The sequence below is a fragment of the Parus major genome, chromosome 6 (genome assembly GCF_001522545.3).
Source record: "Parus major isolate Abel chromosome 6, Parus_major1.1, whole genome shotgun sequence".
In the NCBI taxonomy this organism is placed as follows: Eukaryota; Metazoa; Chordata; class Aves; order Passeriformes; family Paridae; genus Parus; species Parus major.
Window position 1 is genome coordinate 34,232,587 of NC_031775.1, and position 25,210 is coordinate 34,257,796.

The 25,210-nt window shown below is 34.1% G+C and overlaps 1 protein-coding gene across 9 annotated transcripts in view; it reads right to left on the reverse strand.

Annotated features, from left to right (window-relative positions):
* Nucleotides 1-25,210, reverse strand: part of CFAP46 (cilia and flagella associated protein 46) — a 72,050-nt gene that overhangs the window by 41,064 nt on the left and 5,776 nt on the right. For 6 of the 9 annotated variants that reach the window (XM_015633282.3, XM_015633281.3, XM_015633279.3 and 3 more), the window contains 17 exons: nucleotides 24,187-24,310; nucleotides 22,713-22,807; nucleotides 21,811-21,918; nucleotides 20,658-20,757; nucleotides 18,917-19,015; nucleotides 17,347-17,537; nucleotides 15,184-15,412; nucleotides 14,092-14,212; nucleotides 10,695-10,818; nucleotides 9,664-9,794; nucleotides 8,151-8,296; nucleotides 7,494-7,627; nucleotides 5,712-5,924; nucleotides 4,202-4,412; nucleotides 3,719-3,868; nucleotides 2,852-2,959; nucleotides 1,045-1,229 (listed from right to left, as the gene is read on the reverse strand). In XM_015633282.3, the coding sequence (XP_015488768.1) occupies nucleotides 1,045-1,229; nucleotides 2,852-2,959; nucleotides 3,719-3,868; nucleotides 4,202-4,412; nucleotides 5,712-5,924; nucleotides 7,494-7,627; nucleotides 8,151-8,296; nucleotides 9,664-9,794; nucleotides 10,695-10,818; nucleotides 14,092-14,212; nucleotides 15,184-15,412; nucleotides 17,347-17,537; nucleotides 18,917-19,015; nucleotides 20,658-20,757; nucleotides 21,811-21,918; nucleotides 22,713-22,807; nucleotides 24,187-24,310 (2,469 nt within the window). Of the gene's footprint in view, nucleotides 1-1,044; nucleotides 1,230-2,851; nucleotides 2,960-3,718; nucleotides 3,869-4,201; nucleotides 4,413-5,711; nucleotides 5,925-7,493; nucleotides 7,628-8,150; nucleotides 8,297-9,663; nucleotides 9,795-10,694; nucleotides 10,819-14,091; nucleotides 14,213-15,183; nucleotides 15,413-17,346; nucleotides 18,880-18,916; nucleotides 19,016-20,657; nucleotides 20,758-21,810; nucleotides 21,919-22,712; nucleotides 22,808-24,186; nucleotides 24,311-25,210 lie in introns of those variants that run through there. The other 3 variants (XM_015633283.3, XM_015633286.1, XM_015633287.2) reach the window with 3 other exon arrangements.

Here is a 25,210-nt window from a genome sequence, read left to right on the forward strand (position 1 = left end):
CTGCCCTCCTTCCCCTGCCAAAAACACCCCATGACCGCACAATCACACACTTTCGCTAGTTTGTGCATTGCTAGATGTGCAGCATGTCGTTTCTGAATTTCTGTAAAGTGTTGAAAGTATCTAAATAATATTAAGATAACTTACTTAGTTTTACATGTTTGTAAACCCATGTAGAAAACAACTACAAGTTTCAAGGAACAGAACACTGTTTATTTAAGTTCAATTATTTTGTAGAGGAAAAAAATGAACACTATATTGCATCTGAAATCTTTCACATGTTTATTTCAAACTTCCTACGTTCTAAAAAACTGCTGTTAAATGGAGCTGAGTCTATTTTCTTTGGATAAAATTAAACTCTGCTTTTCGAGGAATTTTTTTTTAAAAAAATAGGGGGCTTAAAAGATACCACCTTTTTATAATAAAGGACTCTTCCAGTAGATCCATTTATATACATCAGTTAAGTATGAGACTGGGCTTTTATAGGAATTACTTACATTCCTATTGCACCCATATGCCTAGGTGGCAACATAGTGATGTCAGACTGACATCACTGTCAGACTGACATAGCTGACAGCAGAGCCTGGAATACAGGAGCTTCTCGTATCTGTCATCACCCCCAGCTCTACCTTTGTCCATGAACTATATAACCCTTCAGTGTATTAGAGCCAGGTGAGCACTGAAAGCAATTTGCATCAGCAAAAGTAGAATCAGCTATTTTCTGCCTAGAGATTATATAAGTGTCAAAATACTATGATTGTCAGAGATCATTCCAGAGCAGCAGTGCTCCCGGGAAGACACCCAAACACAGAGGTGTACAAGCTTCTGACTTGGATAGCAAGCTTCATCTGTCTTTCAGAACAGGGCCCAGAGCCACAATTTGGATTTCCCACTGCCTTTTAATTTAATTTTCATCTCTAACTGCACAATTTATTTTGAAAAAAAGATTTATCTGTTTTTGATTATGTGACCAGACACATTTACCCTTGTTTTTTAAAAACTTAGTTCAAGTACATTGCCATATCATGTAAAATTCTATGTACTTACATGCCATAACATTTCTTAATATTTCTACTGTGGACAAAATTCTCATCTGATTCCAAGATCCTTTTGGAACAAGCCATCACTGTTTCATAGTCTTGTGATACATATGCAAAATATGTAAGTCGTGTCAGTGTCTGCAATTCCACTAAGGAATCTGACCAACTGCATTCTAAAGCCAAATTCACCAACTAGGATTAAAAAATAATAAAAAAATGCATAAAAACATAAAAAAAAAATTCCAAGTTTTCATATGCTTTCTTTCTACAGCAATTACATGCTAGCAGCTGTATCTTCCTTACAACCCACCTGGGCATGGAACAAGTATGTGATAATGCCGTCTAGAAAATGAAAGAGCTACAAGTGCAACCAAAATATACAACAGAGAGGCTTCATTCACCAAATATTAAGTATTACCATAGTGTGTGCAAATCCAGCTGTATTTGTGCATGCCTTTTAGCCAGAAGTATCTACCAGGACTTATTCTATGTCCTCGGTCATCTTTCAAAAATCAGTGGAATAGGACTTTCAAAATTTAGAGCCCATTTTAGTTAAGCCAAAAGTAAGAATGGAACATAGAAGTGGTTTTGCAACAAACAGTAACTGTAGTAAGCAGTTGCTATGTATGCTGTTATATATATGGCAGCTTGGGAGAGATTATGGGCTCCATAATCTTAGCAGTCTTTTCCAGCCTAAACTCATATACATATATATAGATATAGATAGTTATAGATAATCTCAAATATAGTTTCATTATAGGATCTAAACATTTTCATATAATTTCTTTTGTACATGTCAATATTTATTTATGATAGTGGTAATTGTTAATAAATTGGTCCAAATGAAGATACTACAACACTGCTATATGAAACTACGCCAGTGAAGTGATAGCTAAAGTTAACTCTTAATATTTGGCATAAATCTGAAGGTCAACTAGAATTGGATACCTATGTATTTCTAAGGACCTGGATTCTAGTTGTCAGCAATAGCTTCATGGTTGTTGTGGCTTGTTTCATTTCACACAGTCAATTAATTGTAACCAAGTGTAGTTTTGTTCTACCTTGCAACTGTCAAAAGTAAATTCACTATAAAATTCACTATAATGTGAAGTTTTCTGTTGAAATCTTGCATGCTTCTAATACAAACCCAAACCTCCCTCTAACTACCTGAAATGAGGCTGGAGTCAGGGAGGGGTCAGTCTCTTTTCCCAGGAACAAGTGACAGCACAAGAGGAAACAGCCTCAAGTAGCACCAGGGGAGGTTTAGTTTGGATAATGGGAAAATTCTTTCACTGAAAGAATTGTCCAGCCCTGGCACAGATGCCCAGGGCAGTGGTGGGGTCCCCATGCCTGGATGAATTCAGAAGTCATGTGGATGTGGCACTTGGTGGCCTTGGCAGTGCTGGGGGAACAGCTGGACTCCACAATCTTGGCGGGCTTTTCTAACCTAAACAACTTTATGCTTCTATTATGTTTTCTCCAGAAGAAAAATTAAAGGCTGAAAGTATAATTCTGTACAGAATTCACCTGAACCTATTATGCTCTTCTGATGGTCACTGAAACAATCTGCTAGAGCAACACAAGCATAAACCTAATATTTGTATTCTAAAACTCTCTGGTCTTTGGATAAATAAATTTTTTCTGTCACAAGAATCTCCTTCCTGTCATAAATATTTAATCTCTTGGTTAAAGAAAATAATAGTACAATAAAAGTTTCAAAAATAATTTAAACTCTAATTAAACTGATTCTGAAAACAAATTCATACTGTGCAATTTTTTAAAACTCAAAAGCTTCTTAAAAAAAAGCAAAATACCTGAGCTAAGGTAGGAACAGTGAAATCCATGAGACCCAAGCCATTGCATGAATACATTTCCAGACCAACAAGAATTCTTGCCAGAAGATTTTGTGCTTCATTATTATCCTAAGCAGAAATAAAAAATCCACATTCAGAGATTTTTGGTTGGCGTTTTTTTGCAAGTTAATATTATTAAGGACATTAATTGAGATGACGAGATAATAACAACAACAACAACAACAACAACAATAATAATAATAATTTTGAAAACCTCAATTTGCTCTAAGCAATTCCTGCTCTCTATTGTGTCCTTAAAATTGTTTATTTTTTGTATTTATATATTTTTAATTAACATTGTGGACTCTGAACTATTACAATTTCAACACTAAAAGCCCACATCAACAATACAATGGAGGCAAATTTCACATGCCACTGAGGGTTTCCAGTTTTATAGACACTATAAAATAAAAATATAAGACTAAAATAGATCTTTCCAGCTTACTAGGTCTATAATCTATATATATAAGGAGGCCACTGTCAACATTGACATAAATATAGCTGATTTTTATTAACACTTTTAATGCAGCCATTTTACTATTTTACATTTATGAATTCAAAATCAATTTTTCTCGACAGTCATCATATGACAAACATCACCATGGCAGCTAACAACAGAAGGAAGAGTTAAGAAATGTAGACTCACTGCTAAACCCAATGTGAAAAATTTGCTATGTTCAGTAAGGAACTACAGCCAAAATTTGTTTTTACATTCTAATCAAGTATACAGAATAAAATACACCTTGATAATTTCAGTCATTATTATTTATGAATTTAACTTATCTTTGTTATGCTTCAACATTATGCAGGGTTTCAGGGAACTCATACCTCCTCCTGCATCCAAAGTTGATGTCTGATCTGCTGCTGATTTAACTGCTTTGCTTTCACCCATGTAGCAATGATCTGTTGTTGTGCAGCAATAGAGACTTTTTCCTTACACATGGTTCCACTCATTGCATTTAGGGCAAATTCACAAATCTAAACACCAAGAAGAGAAAAAATAAATGCGAAACACAAGAGAATGTGGAAAGTTTCTTGTATGTAACATGTTATCCATTTTTTAAATTATTGCACATGCATTTCTAAGCCTAACAACATCTCCTTTAAGTCAACCCAAGGCAAACAGAAGTTGCAGTCCTCAGCCCCAAGTTGGTAAGGAGCTCCAGTGTGGATTTGGGGAGGATCTATGGTGGTAGAAACTGTAAAAGAAGGTAGTTTTTTTTGTTTCAAAAATTTCTTCTATTGAATTTATAGGAATTCTGATATAGGACAGCAGAATGAAAGGGACTACAAAAAATAAGGGGTTTGTACCTCTAAGGCAGCTTTGATGTCAGGAAGTCCATTAGGATCTACTGAAAGAGTCTGGATGATATTTGCTTTTTCCTGTTTTTTTTCTGGAGCTTTTCTGCAACTCTCTATTGCCATATCTTCTTTCTTCTCAGCAGGTTTTGGCTTTGGAATCCAAGAAATAATTAGGCCTCGAGCCAAAGCATTACATAACATCAGTAAAATTTCAATACTTCTGTAGAAGAAAACAGAAGTACATACAGCATCAGATCAAAATAGAAAGCAGGAATGAAGTTACTGATTTCAAGAAGTAAGCATTACTTAAAAATCGATTTTTTTCTTAGAAAGCAAAATTATGGATATTACCAAAAAAATCTGCCCCTTGGTAAAGCAATTAATTTAATAATTAAAACTACAAAAACCACAACCAATTTTCTGTTAACATCAATTTTTCTCACTCTTTCTGTAACTGAAGCTTCCCTTTCATCACAGAGAAAAAAAAATTATAGGCCAGACCAACATTTAAAACAACTTTTTGTTGATTGGTACATATGAAAAGAGCAACTATTTTCTAAAATATCATGCTAAACCAAGCCCTTCACATTTTTTATGGTTATCATGCCAATCCACTGCCAAGCTGAGACATTTTTTTTTTTGAGAAAACATTAAGCTAATTGCATCTAAGAGATTATTGCTAGTACATACTGATGTAAGTATCAAAACTAATAAGCAGGTATTACCAGTCTTCATGTCGGCACAAACTGAAATTTAGATGTTTATTCCCCAATACTGTTAAAAGAGGTTTCTTTGCTGCTGGTCCTTACTCTACCGAGTGATGAGGTCAATGAAGTGCCAAAATATCTAGGAACTTGTCCCATAGTCAGACTTTGACTGGAATATCTACTCCACAATGGTCAATCATTCTCCCATTGCATTTACTCCAGAACAGGATTTCTCTAAACCACTGTGGAGTCCATGTTCCCATTTTCATGGTCTACTAAAGAGCACATTCCCTTTTTTTATTTTTAAATAAAGTCTATTTAATATTTTAAAGTTTATTTTGGTTTCCATTTTCTCTTATTTCAGAACCAGCTGTAATCACCTTACACTGGTTAGAAATATTTGCAATGAACTATATTTACAAAATAATTAATGTTTAGAGAACTGACAACAAGCAAATACATTTTGAGCTGTTGTGCAAATTCAGTCTGAGAGATTTTTCCCAATTTTCTCACTAACTTAGCAGAATGCTATTTTGCATGCACATGTTGCTATTCCACACTGAAGAGAAAGTAATATTTATTGGTCTAATGTTAGCGTGGCTTACAGTGTAACAAAAAAGAAACAGAAAGAATTAATATTTAATTTTCACAATTTAACTCCTGAGCTACTCTATATATACCAAGGCTCTTTCACTACCAATGAAAGCCAGCAATAAATATTTCACAGCACAAAGTGCCTTCCAATGTTTGCAAAAATATTGTTATGTTTTAGAAAATAAAGAGCATGTTCATATCCAAACATCTAAATTTACCCATTGTGCCCAACAGTCTTGATGGCTCCAAGAAGAGTCTGCAGATACTCAATAATGTCCCTCTGTCTTCCTGAAGAAATCAGATGTCTGTTATAATTTAAGACATACACCACAGCATTGTGAACAATCCAGGCATCATTCAATTCTTCTCCTATTTCAGCTGCACGCTGGAAGTTTTCCATAGCATAACGAGATAAGCTGTCTATCCATAAACTATAAAATTAGGATAAAAAAGCTGTTATTCCAAAGCTTCAACACCAGAAGGAATTCTATCATAAGGCTAAATATGCAGTCCTACATCTTAATTAACAACAAGAACAAAAATGTTATTACTTTTCAGTTGCATTTATTAAGTTCTCATCCACTGACTTATATTTTACTTTCATGAGAAGACTGTTCAGAAAAGGAAGTAGTATCAACATAAAATGAGTAGCCTCTAACATTCAAATGCTATTAGCTTCAAAAACAGTGTCTATGGCTCATGTTTCATCAACATGTTCAGGTTTTTTAAATGAATGTGTGAATCTACCCATCAGTGCCAGAAATCATTAAATAATCATGTCAAGGCTGTATTTGAATATAGATATAAGTGAGGCATGTCATCTGAGAGTTAAGGATGTATCCTTTTTACATAAAACTGCATATGTTCTTGCACTCAAAGACATTTCCAGGTGCTCTGAAATTCTATAATTGTTTTAAATACAATAACATTTTTTTCACAGTCTATGCAGTAACTTTCAAAAAACTTATTTTCTTTCTTAATTACCAAAATGTACTATTACTTAGGAAAAAAAAATTTTAAATTTACAGTCTTGAATGATCATATAGAATTGCCATGGTTAAGAAGTCATAAAGTCTAAAGCATAAACTGATACTGGGTATTACTATGTCCGCAATGGTACAGGACACAGTACCAGACTAAAGTCCTCTTTCCTATGGGTTTCTAATCTAATTAGGGAGAGTTAAAAATAGCTAGCAGCAAATTTTGGAACAGAATTCTCATCTTCTTTGCCCCTTGGCTCTGATCAATTTATAATTTTTCCTGTTCTACTGAACATTTGCAGGCAGACCGTGTGAGAAACTTTACTTAATTTTCAAACTTAATGAACAGACCTAGGGACACAACTCTGGCATCCTGCTCTCTCAGGACATAACCACGGTAACAGTAAGGCTGGTATTACTATGAATGTGAACAGAAGAGTCTCAGAACCATCTTCAGAAATTTCTCTCCCTCTTCTTCTCCTTCTCAAGAAATTATCATGTCAGACCAGTAAACACCAGTACTTTCTATACTCTACTCTCTCAAATTCATTTCAGTTGATTGGATGGAACACACTAGATCTGCAAACTGAAATAATGCATTGTATGCATTCAGTACTACAAAATCATTATATGCATAGAAGCTATAAATGGAATAAAGCAAGACAAAAAGAGCTTTTTGAATTGGGTGAAACATTTTTTTAAATACAGAATTTAATAATCTAAGTGTCAATGTACAGCGATTTAATCATTTTTCAGCTTGGAATACTAGCTTCTAGTTTCAGAGAAATATATGTTAAATGAAAAATAAAGTCCACACTTCAGAATGAAAGGAAACCTAAGAAAAATATTTCAAACTATTTTTTGGATCTTTTTCCCATTTAGATCTTTTTCCCATTTCAAAAATGAGGAATCTGGTGACAATTTTACTATAGAGAAATAGCTTTTGCAATTATCATTTGTGTCTGATAATAATGATCAGTTAAGAGTTCCTTATTCTTGATATATATGACAAAAAAGCACCTGTGCGTTTTCCATTCTGGATCACTTTCAGGAAGATATGAAACATATCCTGGATGACATTGGTACATAGCTTCTGGAGGAACAGCATGATCATTCAGTTTGATTCCCTGCAATCTTAATAAATGAACAGTTGCCTGAAAAGACACAGAGAAATAAATTATCTACCCAGGTTATCATTGTAAAAAGAGACTATGACTTCATGTTAGTGTTCTTACCTCTTCAAAAACTAAAAAATACAAAATGCTTTTTCAAATGTTGTACAGGCATGTACAAGTATATGAAATACAATGCTTAGTACTTCATAAGCTTAAAATTGTCTACATATAATTTTACTAAAAAATTACATGGAGGAAAAAGGATAATTTATATGTGTAAGTTTTTAAATCATGCTGGAACTGGATCCAGAAATGTGTTGACAAAAATTTACAGCAGAATCTCTTGTAAAGAAGTATTATCAGCACCTGCAGTAAAACTATTGCTATATATTGTTACTTTCACACAGTATTTTGATAAGGTTGCTTCATGAAACCACTTCTTTACTACCACTTTACTTCCTAGGGAGATAGAACATAACTAAATTCAAAATTGCAGTGCTTCAAGATTTGTATATGAAACAAAACTAAACAAATATGAATGACAGTTATGCAATTTATTTACCTCTGCATTAATAAATCTTATTTCTGCTAGTATTCTGAGCAAATCTGCTTCAAAAGAGAAGGATTTAGCAGGCAGCAATGATTCTCCTGATGAGCTGTCACCTTGACCATCGATCATCATAGTTGGATTAGTGTTGTTCTTCTGTGCTAAAATTAAAAAAAACAAAAAAACAAAAAAAACCAACCCATTATTATTTCCATGCAAATAATCATCTTCATTTTTAAATTTACAAATCCCTACATATTCTTAAATTTACAAGGAATAGTTAACAAGAAGAGCTTTATAACTATTTCATGCAATCAACTTTTTCATTAGTACCATTTATTGCACTCAAAATGTGTTCTCCAGCGCTGCTGAGGCATCTGTTACCTGTGATTTTGCTGCATTTGTGCATAACCTTTAATATTTGCAGCAAATAACTTGCTCCAGTTACAACAAATGCATAATGAAATTTCAGTGTGAATAGACCCCATGGCCTCTAGTTCAATTTTATTGCATTAATGGAAGTGTAGCATAGAACTGAATTATGCAGAGACTAAAGTCTTTGTGCATTTGAATCTTCGACTGGGTTGACTTGCTGTAATGCACACATTGGTAAAGAGAGAAACAGCATGGTTTTTCTTTGTTTTAGTAAAAACCAGAAAGGACTAAGATCATTTTAATATAAACACAAAATTTTTAAGAACATACCAATTTCTATTCATGACATTTTTGGCACATGGCTGCCTTCAGTTTGTGCTAAGTGTACTTATTTTTCCCTTATTTTGTTTGGAAAGAAGATTAAAGATTAAACACAGCTAGTCTGAAGATAGAAAGCTTGTGAAAGAAAATCAGCAGATTGATGTCCTATTTTAAATGGACCTTGGAAACAATATGGAATAGGTTCAATTAACTTTGGCTAGTGAAAAGAAAAACAATATCATCTATTCTTAAATGTCAGTTTCACAAACTCCCTGACAAAACCAACTTTAAAAGCCAGCAAGCAGAGAGTGATTTGAAAGTGCTTTTTCCCCCAGGTTAAAAACTCGTTAACGTGCGCTAGGTTTCCAGCTGACCCTCAAGGAACACAGTACAATGCTGGATATCTCAGAGGAGCCACTCACTAATAGGGGATTAAAGGGTAAAAAATGTTAACATGTGAGCCTCATGCAAAGTGACTAACAACCCATTTTTCTACAGCTCCATCAGGTGTGAATGACATGAACCTAGATGACAATTAGGAAATTTGCCTGTGTTCTTAAGACAGATGTATTTCACAGAAGTCCTTCTCTACAGCACTGGTAAAACACTTCTGACGGCAGAGTATGGCTTCTACAAAACACCATAATGACTGATTTCTAGATTTGGAAGTAGAAAGAATATTCCATGTATGTCAACATGCAGTGCCAGAAAAGAAACTCAGGGAACGTTGGGAATGGGAGGAAAGAAAATAATATTGTCTGACTCCTTTTAGTAACTTTAATAAATGATGAAAAAAAACCCCTTACAACATTGAAAATAATTTGTCACTTACCTTTTTTATGCTTTGTTGCCTCCCTAAACAAAATATCATCATACAAGAGACAAAATCTACATGCTGCACGACAGACATCCCACACTTCCTGTTTGCATGCAACTTTTGCCAAATCTGCCCAAAGTATAATTCTACCAAAGAAAAAGCATAAATAAAATTAGTTAATAAGAAGGATTAAGTTTCACAGATCAGGATTGACAACAAACAATTATGTCAATAATGATGGCCATCAGGAAAAAAAAAATTACATCTAATCAAAATTAATACATGGAAGACTTCTTGTCAGAGCAAAGGAAACACTTATACTTTATCAGTTAAAAATAATCTCCTTAGCATATCAAGAGACAAGATTCTTGTCCTGGATGGTAATTACATTGAAGTTTCAAAATATGTGTGACAACCCTCATTTTCTATCTCATAAATTAAACTTCAAGTTAAATTTCAAAACTAATGTTGAGAATTTAAAAAAAAAGTCTTGAAAACATGTTTGGATTTAGAATCTTTTAGAAAACAACTACCTTTAAATTTCAGCATAGGAATTTTTAGCGCAGCAAAAATGTAGACACATCCTTTTAAATAAAGAATGACAAAATGATATATAGTCAAACTTGTCATTTTTCTACAGATTAATCTTTCTGACTTTCAGAATGACCTACTTCGCTTTTTTACCAAAAAGGTTGTAGCACATGATGTGCTACAAAAAACTCTTGCAAGTTTCAATTCTACATCAAGTACAAGCCTCAATCCGCACATCCCTCTGTATGTTGGGGCCATATCAATAGCACAGTGAGTTTCAGTGTGCATGTGAAAGAGCAGATTACAAACAGGGAAAGAGTAAATTTCTGCATAGCATGGAAATGTGACAGAGCTTTTTGAACAAGAAATTATTCACATGCTTCAATACGCTGCCAGTGGCTGAAATACTCAGCCTCTTACAAGGTACCATCCACTAAAATCCTCTGAGACAGAACCTTTCCTCTTGGAGACTTATACAATAGATGAAAGAGACACTCCTGGTCTATAGCAATTACCTTTCTCTGCCATTTTCATTTCTTAAGTGTTTCAGATGTTCATCAACTTTCTCCACACTTTTAGTATGATGTTGGGCTTTTGCACAGAGGTAGCTTATTTGACTACTACTTTTACCTGAGGAAACTTGGTAAAGAAATAAAAATTAAAGGCAATTTTTATGTATTAAAAATTTAAAAACCCACATGAATGGCAAGCAATTAGATCCATAATTTCTTGCTGAAACACTCAAAATCCATCCCTTTTCTCATTTCTTCAAGCTTTCCTGAAACCAACCAACATGAAAAAAACATACTCCACCAATACCTACTTTAGTTTTTTTCCTGTATCTTGAGATAGAGTTGGTGTTGGAGTCTGAGACACAGAGTGTATGCCCTTGTTTCTGATACTTAGTTCTAAGGTCCAGAAGAACACTGAATTTCATACAACATGAAATTCATGAGCATGTTTTCATGGTGATACATGAAAACAACTGTTAAAGTAAGATAGAAAAGCTGAAAGTGTGAGTATGTAGAATAGAGAGTTTTCTTAAGTCACTGGGTGAAAAAGTTAGTTTAGAGTTTAAGTTAGTTTAGAAAGCAGAAGGCAAGATGGAGGATTTAGAATGTTGTTTCTTTTCCTTCTTCTTTCTTCCTCATGTTCTTCTTCTAGAGGTTTTTGGGTAGTAGTAAGTGATTGGTTATAAAATGCCACTGTGCAGCACATAGGTGATGGGTCATTGGGTCATTAAGGAAAAAAATACACGTGTCTATTGTTAGTTGGATAAAAATAAGTATAAAGATAAAAGAACTGCGTAGTTTGGGGCCATTTTGTACTTTCAAAGCCAAAGTGAGCCACAAAGTGAGCCACAAGGCCATTCTGTACCATCAGAAGAAAATGAGCCAGATTGCAGTGAACTGAACTTGTGCAGAAAGTCTGGAGAGACCTGCCAAGTTTTGTGATAACATCCTAATAAGCACGAGAAACAAGATTCTAACAGGCTTTGAAGTTTTTGTCCTGACCCGGAGGACTGTGATAAACGGGATTCCCCGTGAAGGAATATCCCCAAGGAGCTCAGCTCAGAGGAGACTGAGAAATCCAGGAGAAGAGAAGTACAGAAGTGCAGCAGAATCAAGAAAGAGAAAAAAGAAAAGAAAAAGAATTTTTTAGAGAAAAGTTACAGTTGGTCCCATCCAAAACTGCTCCATGCTTGTTTAGTATCCAAATATCTCAAATACACCTCTTTTCTGGCAGGACATGTAGTGCTCTAGTTAGGCTCATTCAAGAGCAAGTGAACCATGTAATATGTAAAGTACACACTCATGCTAAATTTTAAGAATGTTTATCTAACCAAACGCATTTTCAATCAACTTGGTTTTTTTTTTGAGAATAATGACTTTCATTTTACTTAGTCAACAAGGTATTAGGCAGAAATATTAATAAAGAAATAACCAGCACAGAAATGAAGGAAGGGAGGAAGAAGCTAGCTCCCTGAGGAAAAAAATTACTCCAGCAGTACAAACACATCAAAAAGAGATTGTTTTTTTATTTTTTATTTTTTTGGTAGTCAAATTACAGAGAAGACATGTTTTGCATTAGAATACAAGTAATTTGTCATGGTTGGAAAGCCCAATGAGTTTATACATTCACTAGAATCTAAGCAAGGACTCCCTAACATTATGCAGACAGAACAGGTTTTAACTTGATCCTCCAAAAATCTGCCAAACAATACCAGCAAATACCTATAAAGTACTTCAGACTTTAAAATATACACCTAAGCAGGATCATTTACAACAAAAAGAAGGCACAACATCTTACTATTCTTGCTAAATATATTTTGCAATGCATTGTCCAGGATATGATACCACTGCGAAAGTAAACACATAGAGCAACTGACAGAAATTGTCCAGTACAATCCACAATGACAGTTGGGTTATGTAAGGATGAAAAGAACTGTGGATTAAAGGAGGACATTGTTCTTTGGATCTGTGGGTATGGCTCTCACTATATAAGGCAAAGTTGGACATCAAAACAGAATGAAAGTTTTTTATGCAACTGAAAAGAAAAAAACAACCCTATAAATCTAATGTTCTGTCCTATGTACATTTTTTGTAATAAATTTGCATATATATTTTTTTACTCCTTCAATGCACATATGTAAGCTTGTGGCAACTTGAGTCATAGAAAAAGCAAAAAACTCACTGCTTGGATGACAGTCTAAGAAACAACTGAAATATTTTTTGAACAAAATTTTATAAAAATAAAATTTTATAAAATATTGTGTCAAAAGAAGTCTTGTAATGGTTTCAATGTCGTAATAATCTCACTCATTTTAAAGATTCAGTCTGGAAGGCTAATGTGTGCTCAATTTATTCTGAGGAACTTCAAAAGTAATTGTAAAGCTGTCAAGTTAAAATTTAAAAGCGAGGAGATGTCCATGATTTTAATTCATTTAATTTCACAAATACAATAAATTTTATCACTTTAAATAATGTATGAAAGTACTTTCCAGCAACATAGTTTTCACATTCTTAAAAGGACTGCACAGAGTGGAATAGTTGATCTGCAAATAGGACTCTGGGTTGGAAGGGATTAGTTGATCAAGTTTGAAATGGGGATATGCAAGGTGAACTTTGTGGCCTGGCTGAACAGACAGCATGAGAGAACTGCATGGTCTTCCACAGCACACACAGGCTGCTCTGGAAGCAATGGGATTCTTTCTGCAGCATTCCCTTCCTCCAGCATAATCTCTCCTCTCTGCAGGAGTACACTGGCTCCACTCAAAGTTAATAAAATTAGTCACACACACACACTTGTTTTACTGCCCAAAGAATACAAAACAGTTTGAGCAATCTGGGAAGTCTGTTCCCTGTCCACTTTTCCTCAACCAGAGGCTATATAATCACAAACTAAAGCTGCTTGGGGCATAAGGAATGTGTCCGTTTATGTTCTATGTTTTAGAAGCAAATCATGAATTCACACCTAAATCTCTGTGCAAAACTAGAGCTCTCAAAAGCAAGACCTTAGAAGAAAAAGACGATTACAATATAGAAAGAATACCCAATGTAATTAATGCAGGGTATTATTGGGTGAAATTTCTGAAAACACCACTTAAAAATGACCTTAGTTAAAAGCATTCAGGAGTTGTACACAGTGAATGTAGAACTACTTAGAGCACACCACAGCACAACAGTAAGATTCAGAGGAATTTGGAAGGGAAATCAATACCTTCCCCAGTATCACCATACAACTTTTAGATCCCTAATGAAAATGGTAGGAAGTCTGCCACAGAATTCAGGAGAACTATCATTTCATCTGTATTGCAATACTCCCTATATGTTGCCACTAGATGCTATGTCCAGCCTTTAAGAATGTGAAAAGCAAAGTGTAGCAACTTTTAGTCAAACACACATACTTTACCTTTAGCTTCATTTTCACTGTCAAGGACTATTTGAAACGTGTCAGGAGCTAATGCAAGACCTGCATTTACCAGAAGGGATCTCATTTTCCTTGCATTATCCTTTTGGTTCCCCCTTTTAGCCTATATAAAGAAAAGAACTTGTAAGGTTCATTTTATATTTCAACTAGATCTTATTTACTAAACATAACAGAATACCCATAGGAATTGTATATCTTTAGGTATCTTACACATCATTCTACAATATTATTGTAATTGAAAGTGACCGTGGAACTTCTGTTGATTTTCACATGATTACACCACAGATAATTTAATATGAAGTATTGTTCCTACTTCTCATGAATCTTTACAGTATATCCCTCAGTATATAGACTGACATTATGTTATACCTTCTCAAACAAAGGACAGTATTTATTTACAACCAACAGAAACATATCCAGTGTACAGTAACTAGGAATTGTTATAAAATAGAAAAAAAGTCCTGGTCTGCTAAGAACTAGCCAAAATCAGAGGAGGTGTGGGTTTTTCCAAAGCAACATTTAAATAGAGTAAGCTTGTGTGAAAAAGCATTTAAACCAGGAAAACAATCAATTGCAAGTATGATTTTTGTTCAGGTGCTAAGGCAGCACAACAGAATTAAATGCAGTAACTTTTGACAGTGCCTATATTGTGACTGTAGAGTATATTATTTAGTGGCATTTTTAAGTGTCATGTAATATTGTTTTTTTCTCATAGCTAGTACATTTAGCAACTTGGACACTGTTTCTCATTAAACAAAACACAGATTCATGCAACGACATCCTAATTATTGACAACTACTATTTATTTTTTTTTCTGATATTTCTGCCAATTAACAACTCCCCACCTTCCTCCAAGAAATAAGCTTTGAAAGAATTGGGAAAAAAGTCCTCTATTACAATCTTCAGGCTGTGAAGCAGCACGACCACTTCAAGGCAACAAATCAAAGACAGTTTTCTGAAAACAAGCTGATGTTTGCTCTACTAATATGCAATTCTACTAAAAAGTTGTCTCTTCTCTGCTGGAATTTAATAAGCAAGCCTATTCCAGGCACAGACCTTATTCTTCAGGCTTACCTGTTCAATCAGCACTAACGCCTGATCCTCTAGATGCTCAGGTGGCTCGTACAGCATGACACTCAAACGAAGGCGGTTAAAACACAGCCTTAGATGTTCTTGATACTGTCCATTGTTGTTCAGGTGCATAGCTTTTTGCACATGTTCCAGAGCAGCCTCTAGTCTATCCCCATCTTCTTCAATACGAGCTATTTCCATATGAACTTGGCAACGCAACAAAATCAACATGCTAAGGATTACAAATTGAAGTGTAAACTGTTAAAACAAGTCACACTAAATTTTTTAGACCTAAAACTCACCCAAAGGTGAAACTCAATAATTAAAAGAGACTCTAGTATTAAAACTGGTACTCCCTTCCAAACGGACTTTTTTCTTTGATTTTCAGTATCATGCCTTTTTAATTGCAATTAATAAGAAAATTCAACTGCATATTACTTCATTGACCCTGTAGGATAAAGTAACACATCTTGTGGACTAACTGATCTTTATACATCCGTAGAACTCTTTCAGCACCACTTAGGTGTGCAAATCAAGTGAAAAGGTTTTCTAAAGTAGTTAACTGCCAGAGAAATGATAATGTGTTGAATAACGTCTTTTGATAAAAGTTCACTCTCTGTTCCTAACATTAAAGTAGAAGCTAATACTCCTGAAAGTCCAGCCCTGGTTGTATTTGCTCAGCTCAGGCATACACATTCACTCTAAGTACGGTGTCTGCACAGGTGATGTTGACACCACTGTATGGAGCCAGCATGTTTTCACCAGAAGCTGCATGCTCTCCAGTCTCAGGTACACTCAGCTCCCTATCCATCATCTTCCCCAGAAAGCTGTTCATGACAGCTCAGAGCTCTACATGCTACTACTGATTATTTTCAGGAAGAAAAACAAAAAATCATATAAATAAAAGCAAAGTTATTAAAAAGAGAGAGAAGGAAGGTTTTCAAGCCTATCAAATATCATGCCATAGAACTAATGTATGCCCACATCAGAGCCAGCCTGACTGAACAAGTATCACCTTTTCCTGTGGACCAAAGTAGCCACAGTTAAAGCTGCAATCAAAGCAAAAATTAAGACAGGCAAATTAATAGAGACAAATGACTTCACTCAATCTCCAGAGACAGTACCACATCAGAGTTGAGACTGAGCCTACTGGAGTGTTAAGAATATACGTGTGACAAACCCTCAAACTCTAACTGCTCCAAAATCTCCCTTCAAGCTTTTAGAGAAAAATTGTTTATTACTTAGCACAAATTTCAAAGTTGCCTATGCTGATCTTGCATTCCCTATATGGAAAACATAAGAAATACTTGAATAACATTACAGTAATACAATATCGTGCTTTCATGCATGTGTACATCCAGTCTCTATGCAACTAAAAAAAAATAAATTAAAAAACACTGAAATCAGATTCCTCACTTTCCTCTGCAATACTTGCAGCAGAAACCACCTAGTGTCCTGCTTAAATGGCAGCTTGTGTCAACTGCAACTCACTCTACTGCAAAAATTCTGATCTCTGTTCTTAACACTCAGATTATGCATAGGCCCAAACTCAACTACATACCAAACAATAATATTTACTTGTTGACTCAAATTGACAAAAATTGGTGAAAATACTTAGGTGCTTAAGGTTAAGTATGGCATAATAGCAAATTGAAAAATATATCTCAAAAAATCCGAAATTTTCTTAATACAGTAGGTTTTTCAATTAAAAAGAAGTATCACCAAAGATACAAAAATAGTATCTTGCAAGAACTGTCTTATTTGACATATACTATACAAACCATGACGTTTTTTCAAAAGTATTTTTTTTAAAATTTTATTTTTTTAACCAACAAAAGCAATGTTGGTTAAAACACAAGAATTTAGACCACAGTTCAGCACATATACTGCAGTTTTGGAATTTTCTCACATAATTTTGATTAACTAGAGTATTTTTAAATTCCTACAATATTTCAGTATTTGTTACAGCTCATTAAACAGTGTTAGATGGTGCCTGAAGGGAACCTATATTTAAATGATTAACAGAGAAATGTATGCAACATGCAGACATGAATTTATTACAAGCTAGTGGAAAATTCTCTGATACTTAATATCACAGAACTTGAGCTTTTAAATGAGGTTGATACTTTGAGACCTTTCAAAAAAGTACAGAGCATTGAAAATTACCTGTCAATCTTTTCAAGGACATCAGCAACTGAGATCAGTGGCTTTCGCACATGTTGATGCAAATTGTGTTGTAGTAATGGTAAGCACAGATTCCACTGGGTTGCACAAACAACCTGAATCACACCAGGATCTCCCAAATGAACTGCACGTTTTAACGTTAATTCAAGATTTTTTATCAATTTCAGCTGAGCCTATATACATGAAGAATTAATTAGCATTACTGCATTTAATAAATGGAATTTCTTACATGTTGCTTCAAATTTTAATCTTTGGGCTGTTTTCAGTAGAAAGCAGCCCCTCAGCCAGCAGATGTTGGAATTTTTTTTCTTAATAATTCCTTTAATATTTTTTTTTTTTAAACAGGCATCAATAACTAAGGAGTATTTCTTTTAGGCGCTCCAGGCTGTTCTTACATATTTCTGGCAGAAGTCTGTCAGCTATTCCCCAGTCTTATGACAAAAAAAACTTGATAATTGTGGATACTTGTGAATTCAGATTGTTTAGCTGTTTTGGGTTTTTTTCACATTCAGCTACAGATGCAGTACAGAAAAGGAAAAAAAAGAAGTATTATGAATGGAATTTGCCATACTGTCAATTAAACTTGGTTCTTATTAAATCTAAAAGCCAATGTTACCTACAGTAACAGACATGTCATTTATTATGCTATTCTTAGGGGTTATGAAAGTGAAAAAAACCCCAAAACCAGAAAAAATCAAACAATATGCCTCTCCAACTGCATACACTGTAGACTTAAAGTTTGGAAATACCCAAATATCCTGTTTTACATTTTAGTAGTATTTCATATTATGAAGAATTCATTTACAAGAGGGTTTTTTTCAAAAGGTGAGTTTAATTTCTGGACTCAAAATGAGCCAAAAAAAATAAAAATGGTAACAAAAATGGTAACAAACCTAGGTAGGAGAAAGTCTTGGCACTGCCAATTTCCATTAAACATATTCCTACTTCCTCCTGTAGGAATTTCAGGTGACTCTAACAGCTGGTCTAAACTGCTCATTGTAAGCATCTCTCTAATCCCATTGATAATATAGATATTTAGGCCTCTAACTTTGATGATCTGAATTACAACTGAGCCAATAGACCACAGAAAGTCAAGAAAATCCTCTCTAGTGTGATGATTTATCAGGAACAATCTGCATTTCTCTGACACAAGAATTTTTTATGAGATTGACCACAACATGAAATCACAGTTGAGACGGGCTCAATGAGCCCTAGTGGTCCTTTCCAACCCAAGATATTCCATGAAAAGAGTTCCCATAAAGGCAAAATATGAAAATATGAGAGTGTTGCCCTTCCATGCCTCAATGTTACTATCTTTGCTCTTGGAAAGTAAAATATTATATTATTTATGGTCAGACAGAAGACTTAAGGAAACAACACACAACTGTGGTTTATTTTTCTCTATTTCCTTCCTGTAAATCCAATTGAAAAGACTATGAAGGTTAAAATAATTCCTTATCAATATAATGTAATTAAGACACACAGTCAAATGCAACTTTCCACATTTAGCAAATTAAAACTTCTACCTTCCCCTCAAAGTTAAAGAATATACCTCAACAACTCCTTTGGTATAAGTCACAATTTCAGTACCATTTTTCTTCATTTCATATTCACATTCCAGACATTCTATCTCAATAAGTTTCCCTTGCTCCTATGAAATATTAATACAGAAAATGCTTATTTCAATAGTTAAAAAGAAATAAAATAAAGATTAAACCCATGCAATTGCAGTAACACAGCACTGTACTTTCCTACTGAAAATCCCATTATACTAGCCAGTTAACTGAAATGATACAAAGGGAATAGAATTTGTTGTTTGAACTGCAGTCACTTTTTACTCACTGGAGGCTGCATAATAACTTTTAAGCTGCTCATTGCTAGAATTTGCAGCAAGAAAATCAGCGTACACCTGTTTCCTTCTATACTGTAGAAGGAACTGATTTCAGTTCTAATAGAATCCAAGAATTACAGAATAGTTTGGGTTGGAAGGGGCCTTAAACCCCATCCAGTGCCAGCCATGGGTAGGGAGACCTTCCATTATCCCAATATGCGCCAAACCTGTCCAACCTGACCTTGTACGCTTCCAGAGACGGAGCAGTCACAGTATTTCCAGGCAACCTGTGCCAGGACCACACTACTCTCACAAGGAGGAATATTTTCCCAGTATCTGATTTAAATCTGCCCTCTTCCATTTACTCATTAACATTAATAAAAAGATACACGCTTGGAATAGTCAAGTCAATCTGGTCAAAACAGAAAGGATTCAGCTTGATGGGCAGTGAAACTTTTAAGTGTAAAATGAGGATAGACTTTTAACAGCTTAAGAAAGAGCTGATTATTAAATCATATAAATTATATGTATGGATCATAGAAACACCTAAGATACGCTGCATTTGGGTTAAATTGGTGTAGTAAGGAAATTCAGACAGAGTCTCCATTCCTAATTCATTATGAGCTATTATCAAATCACTCAGCATGATCTTCGGTAATTTAACATCCTCATGACTAGAAAAGAGATTGTGGAAAAACTTATTGACAAATACACACAGACATGAAATTCATGTAATGGTTGAGAAATTTGCCAGTACTTGGCAAAAGCCAAGGAACTGAAAGTTTTACATAAATTTCTCTTACTCTGCTATAACAAGAAATCACTGTCCAGTGATGCTGGGCAATCTGAAGATGGTCACTTAAAAACATATTAACTCCAATGGAGAAGGTTGAAATAGAAGCAAAGTTTCTATATTGCTGCACAACAGATATTTCTGACTACTGTCTACACAAAGACTTAGATTAAATCCTTGTGAATCTTTGATCTAGATGGAATGCTATGGATTTGTATATGATTTTAAACTTTTAGGAAATGTTCAGAATAATGGGCCTGAATCAAACATCCAGAACTAAAAAAAATTCTGTGAGGATAAGTTAAGTGTTATGAGTAACTCTAAGTGGGATCATTATAATAGAAATTGGAATTTAACTTCCAATCAAACCCTTGCACGGGTAACATTTTAAAAACATAAGCAAAAATTTACAGTTAATATTTATTTGCCAAAACAAACTGCACTGTTAATCACCTTAGTCTACCCACACCCTACTTTCTGACTTTGCATCTACTTCTATAGTATAGGATCAAGTATCAAAATAATTACTGATTTCAATGAATATATAAACAATACACAGAATACTGTAGAACCATTACTACTGTCTTTTAAATATAAACACAAAAAGGGGTGTGGTAATTGGAGGGTTGTGTGTAAAAAAAAAAATCTAAACACATAATTAAAACTTACAGTAATTGGAGCGCTCTTCAAATCAAGTATACAATGAGCTGTGAGCTCAGTGCAGTTTACTTTCAGAGAAAAATGAGCTAATTCCAGAATCAAAGGAATCCTTCAAAAATACAAAAACATCACTCAGAGAGTTTGATTTTGCTCTTCCATGGAATGAAAAAACCACCATGGAATTAAATAACCAAAATTATTTGAAAGTAACTGTGCAATGTATCTGAAAACCTGAAAGTCATATGAATATTAGAGGAATTATTATTATTAAAATGTCAAATATTATTATAATTATTATTATAATTACACTTGTAATGACCACAGTTAGCAAGGAAAAAAGAAAGATGTCAAAGTTGACTACATGAAAAATACAAAGGTTAATCTATTTATGGAAAATAATTTACATACTCCTATGTAGTCTGCACAAACAGAATGAAGAAGACAAAAAGTACAGAATGAAATGCATGAAGCACAAACTCAGTGAAGTAAGAAAGTTCAGACTGCAGAAAAATTGCTGAAAATTTTGGAAATACAATTCAGTGAACTGGCACACAAAGCAGTTAAATCCATCATTCTGCTGCCTAGGAACCAAGAACACAGACACAGAGATGGAAACTCTGTTCTGTTTGCATGTCTGTAAATAACCAGATGAGCATAGTGTCCTCTGTGGAATAGGAGAAGTGTTGAGATATCTGAATATTGTTAGAGAGGGTTTAGCTTAACAAGTAAAAATGTAGTATTACTTCCATATGTAACAGCTGTGATATAACTACTGGAATTGTAGTCTTTCAATATAGTCATTTCAAACTTACACTGAAGAGTTTGGAAAAGCCCTAGGAAAAGTTAAAAATTAGCTACAGTCTGAAAAGTACATGTCAATTTAAAGACCTTTGAAAAATCTTATTTTATCAATGAAAAATTATTATGGAAATATTTAATCATGTTATGCAAACAGCTGTATGGAAGAAGATATTTAATCTTGGGTTCTGTCATAAAGCCTAATAGGATTTTGTCCTTTTTTAAAATGACCTATGTGTTAACACAACACGAACAACTAAGAAAGAGTTCAATTTCTGCAAGGTCATCAGGAATTTTGACAGGCTTCAATGGAAGCAGGATCAGCTTCATCAACTGCCAGGGGGCTATGACAAATAAAACTCACTTCACATTGAGAACAAATGCTGGAGGTACATCATATTGTTTCAAAAGCACATACAGAGAATTCAGATTTGCTGTGGCATCACTTGGAAATTCATTTGTGTCCCATTGCCTGCAACACAGAATGAATTGAGTCATAATTTTTTGTGAGAAGTGTTATAGCATTAAACATTTGAACTAACTCTCCTAACTTCAGAATGGATGGCCCTTATTCCAAGGTATCAGCAGGCTACTGATATTGAAATATCAAGTGGATATTGAAATATCAAGAAAAAAAAAATCAATAAAGCCTAACTTTAGCATCCAAATTGATATTTCAGACAGCAAATTTCATTCCAGAACAAAAAACCAGTGTGCAAGACTCCTTCCCCATAATATCAGTATAAATGAATCTACTGTTACTAAGAAAAGATTTGATATTTTTAAAATGGGGAAATCTTGAGACACCAGAAAAAAATTACATGGGATTTTGCTATGAACTCTAATTTTCAAATTTTTCTTAAATCTTTAAAATTTAAAGAGTTTAAAAAGCATTATGCTCCATGATTTGTACATTGTATTTTAGGTGATTTCCCCACTTCATTTTTACTTTCTTGTATGTAGCTTGGGAATGGAACTGGAGTCCATTTGATATTAAAATTCTTTCAGACTCCCAAATTCTTTATCCTGACAACACGTGTACAACACACTAATCCCTACATTCTCAAAGAGCTAGCTCACTTTTTAGATGAGGCTGTTGTCTAGACAGACCTCACAGCTACTACTCAAACTGTCATTATAATTTTCCTTCTGAGGAATTAAACCGCAGTAGATTTTATTGTGAGCATATGGGATCCCTGAACCTGATCCTACCTCTGTAATAGACAGCATCAAAATACAAGTAGAAGGATACATTTTCATACTTACAACTTTAACACCTGCATTTTATAAATAACTGAAAGATGGATGGAATTTTGTATTTCCTTCTCTACCTGGGAAATATCCATTAGTTTGTGATACACCTATAAAATAATAATTTAATTATTATTTTATTAAATAAGCAATGGATCAACATTCAACAGGGCTACAATAAAGCAGGTATGTTGACTGTTTTCATGGACTTTAAGGGCAATGTGGCTACTGTGATAATCTATGTTGTTCTGCATAGATAATACAAAGATCACCCAATAGAGCTATACTGATATTCTGATAGTCAGGATCAGAACTATTAGCAGAAATATAAATGTGGAACTACCTTCTGAGTTAAAATCCTAATTAATGCATTTTTAACACCTTTTGATAGAACTCATTCTGAAATCATCTCATCCAGCTGGGAGAAACAAGCCCAATTAAATTTTATCTGTACCTATAGATTATAGGCAGGGGAAAAAAAATATTATAAAGACATTACAGTAAACTGCAGTTACTTCAATTTAACTGTAGAGTTACACATTAACAGTATGCAGATCATTTCTTCTGACTCTCACACTGACTGTCCACAACTATCAATACTGATTACTTCAGCTGTACTGGAACACCAAGTTTTCCAGGACTCCAGTACGCTGCTAGAAAAGTACTCAAGAGCTTGGATCATATTTTGGTAGCCCAAGCACAGTTTTAGAACTACTTAATTCTTCTCTTTAAGGACATTGTCAAACAGCTTGCTCAATAATTCTAAAAAATACAAAAGCAATTTCAAGCTTGCCCCAGGGTGATTATTTCATTATTATCACACCTCTGGAATGTTGTATATTGATTCCCTTAATTCAAATGTTAGAGAAATTTGTAATATAAGCATACACTTTTGGAATGCAGTGATTGATGGGGTGGATAGAAAAAGACAACAAATAGTGTAGTAGAATGAAAGAAAATATGCCTGCACACAACTTGCGAGTTTTATTTACCTCTTTCTGCTTTTGCCACATTCATCTTCACCCTCTTACGTCCAAAATTAAAGGCATGCAAGAAATGTGAGCTATTGTCATATTCTCAGTTTTCCAGAATTGTTTATAGAGTTCAGTCTGGATCACTTAGGTATTTATCAGCATGAGAAAAGTCAACAGATACTAAATATGCCCTCAGTGACATAAGTCAGGTTAAATTACTCTCACTACACCTTCTCTTTCAATAGTAATTAATCCCAAACAGAATTTTTAGGGTTAGCCACACTTATCCCCATTATATTATGACGTGTTAAAAGAACATGGAGCAGTAGGGAGCTGTCTAGCTTATAGTACCGAAAATACACAATTTGTGAAAATCTCTGCATGTCTACTGAATTTTTTGGTAGCTCACAAAATTGAAATGAAGAAAACAGCTTATGTAACAATTATAATTATTATTTTATGAAAGATTAAGAGCTCCTGTCTTAATGGGAGTTTAAAATATTTTTCAGCATTACCATTAAAGAAAATATTTGAGAGTATTTATCTGGAACATTTTCCTTAATAAAGACTGCTGCAGTAGATGAAAACTCTTTTGCTTCTTCCAGTTTTGAAGCATCAAGGAAGCACTCAAGTAAATTTCTGCAGATAAAATAAACATTTGTATTACATATTTATTAACACTTTCCAAAATAATTCTTATTTATATATTTTTAACACTCTTTATAATCAAGGTACCACTTCTAAATGCAGTACAAGTGATTAGTGCTATAAAGCACTGACTCAACACAGAAGAAATCCTCTAATTTGTACATTTTTTCTTCTTCCAGATATACAAAGCTGTTAACACATATTTAGTGCAGATCACAATAAGAATCTTGGAAAATTTGGAGGTTTTTTCTGAAAACTTTTCTCAAGAACATACCAGGAATTAAAAAGATTAATTTTTTTAGAAGTGTATGAAAAAAACATTTTTGTGAGACATATTCTAAGATTCTCCCTTAACTACTGGAAAGGCTAGTATTTCAAAGCCATTTAGCAAAAGAAAACTATTCATATTGGAAACTGCAATATATCTACTAGGTTTTCTACACTTTATCTGATTTGACTGAAAAAGAGCCTGTGACTCCATGACATAAATTAACAACAACGATAATCATAATTTTTAAAGAAATTTAGAAATAAATACAACTTTAAAAAAAAATAAGTGCAACCATTAGTTTTATAACACTTTGTGCATTTGTTTGTTCTCACCAATACTGCAGTAAAAGTTTTCTACCAAGAAACTGCATGCATGGTACTCTAGATAGTCCTGAGCACACCCCTTGGACTGTTTTGTTGCTTTCCTCCAGTTTCAGTTAATAAAGAAAATGCTACATAGCAATAAACCACAGTCATAGACCAATGAAACAGAAAAGTTCAGAAAGAGAAAGGGAAAAAGCTATGGTAGGAGTGCAAGAGGAACTGGAATCAATCTGTTGAATAGGGGATCAAAACACCTCTGCGAAAAGGTTGTGGGACGTTGAAAAATTACACGGACAC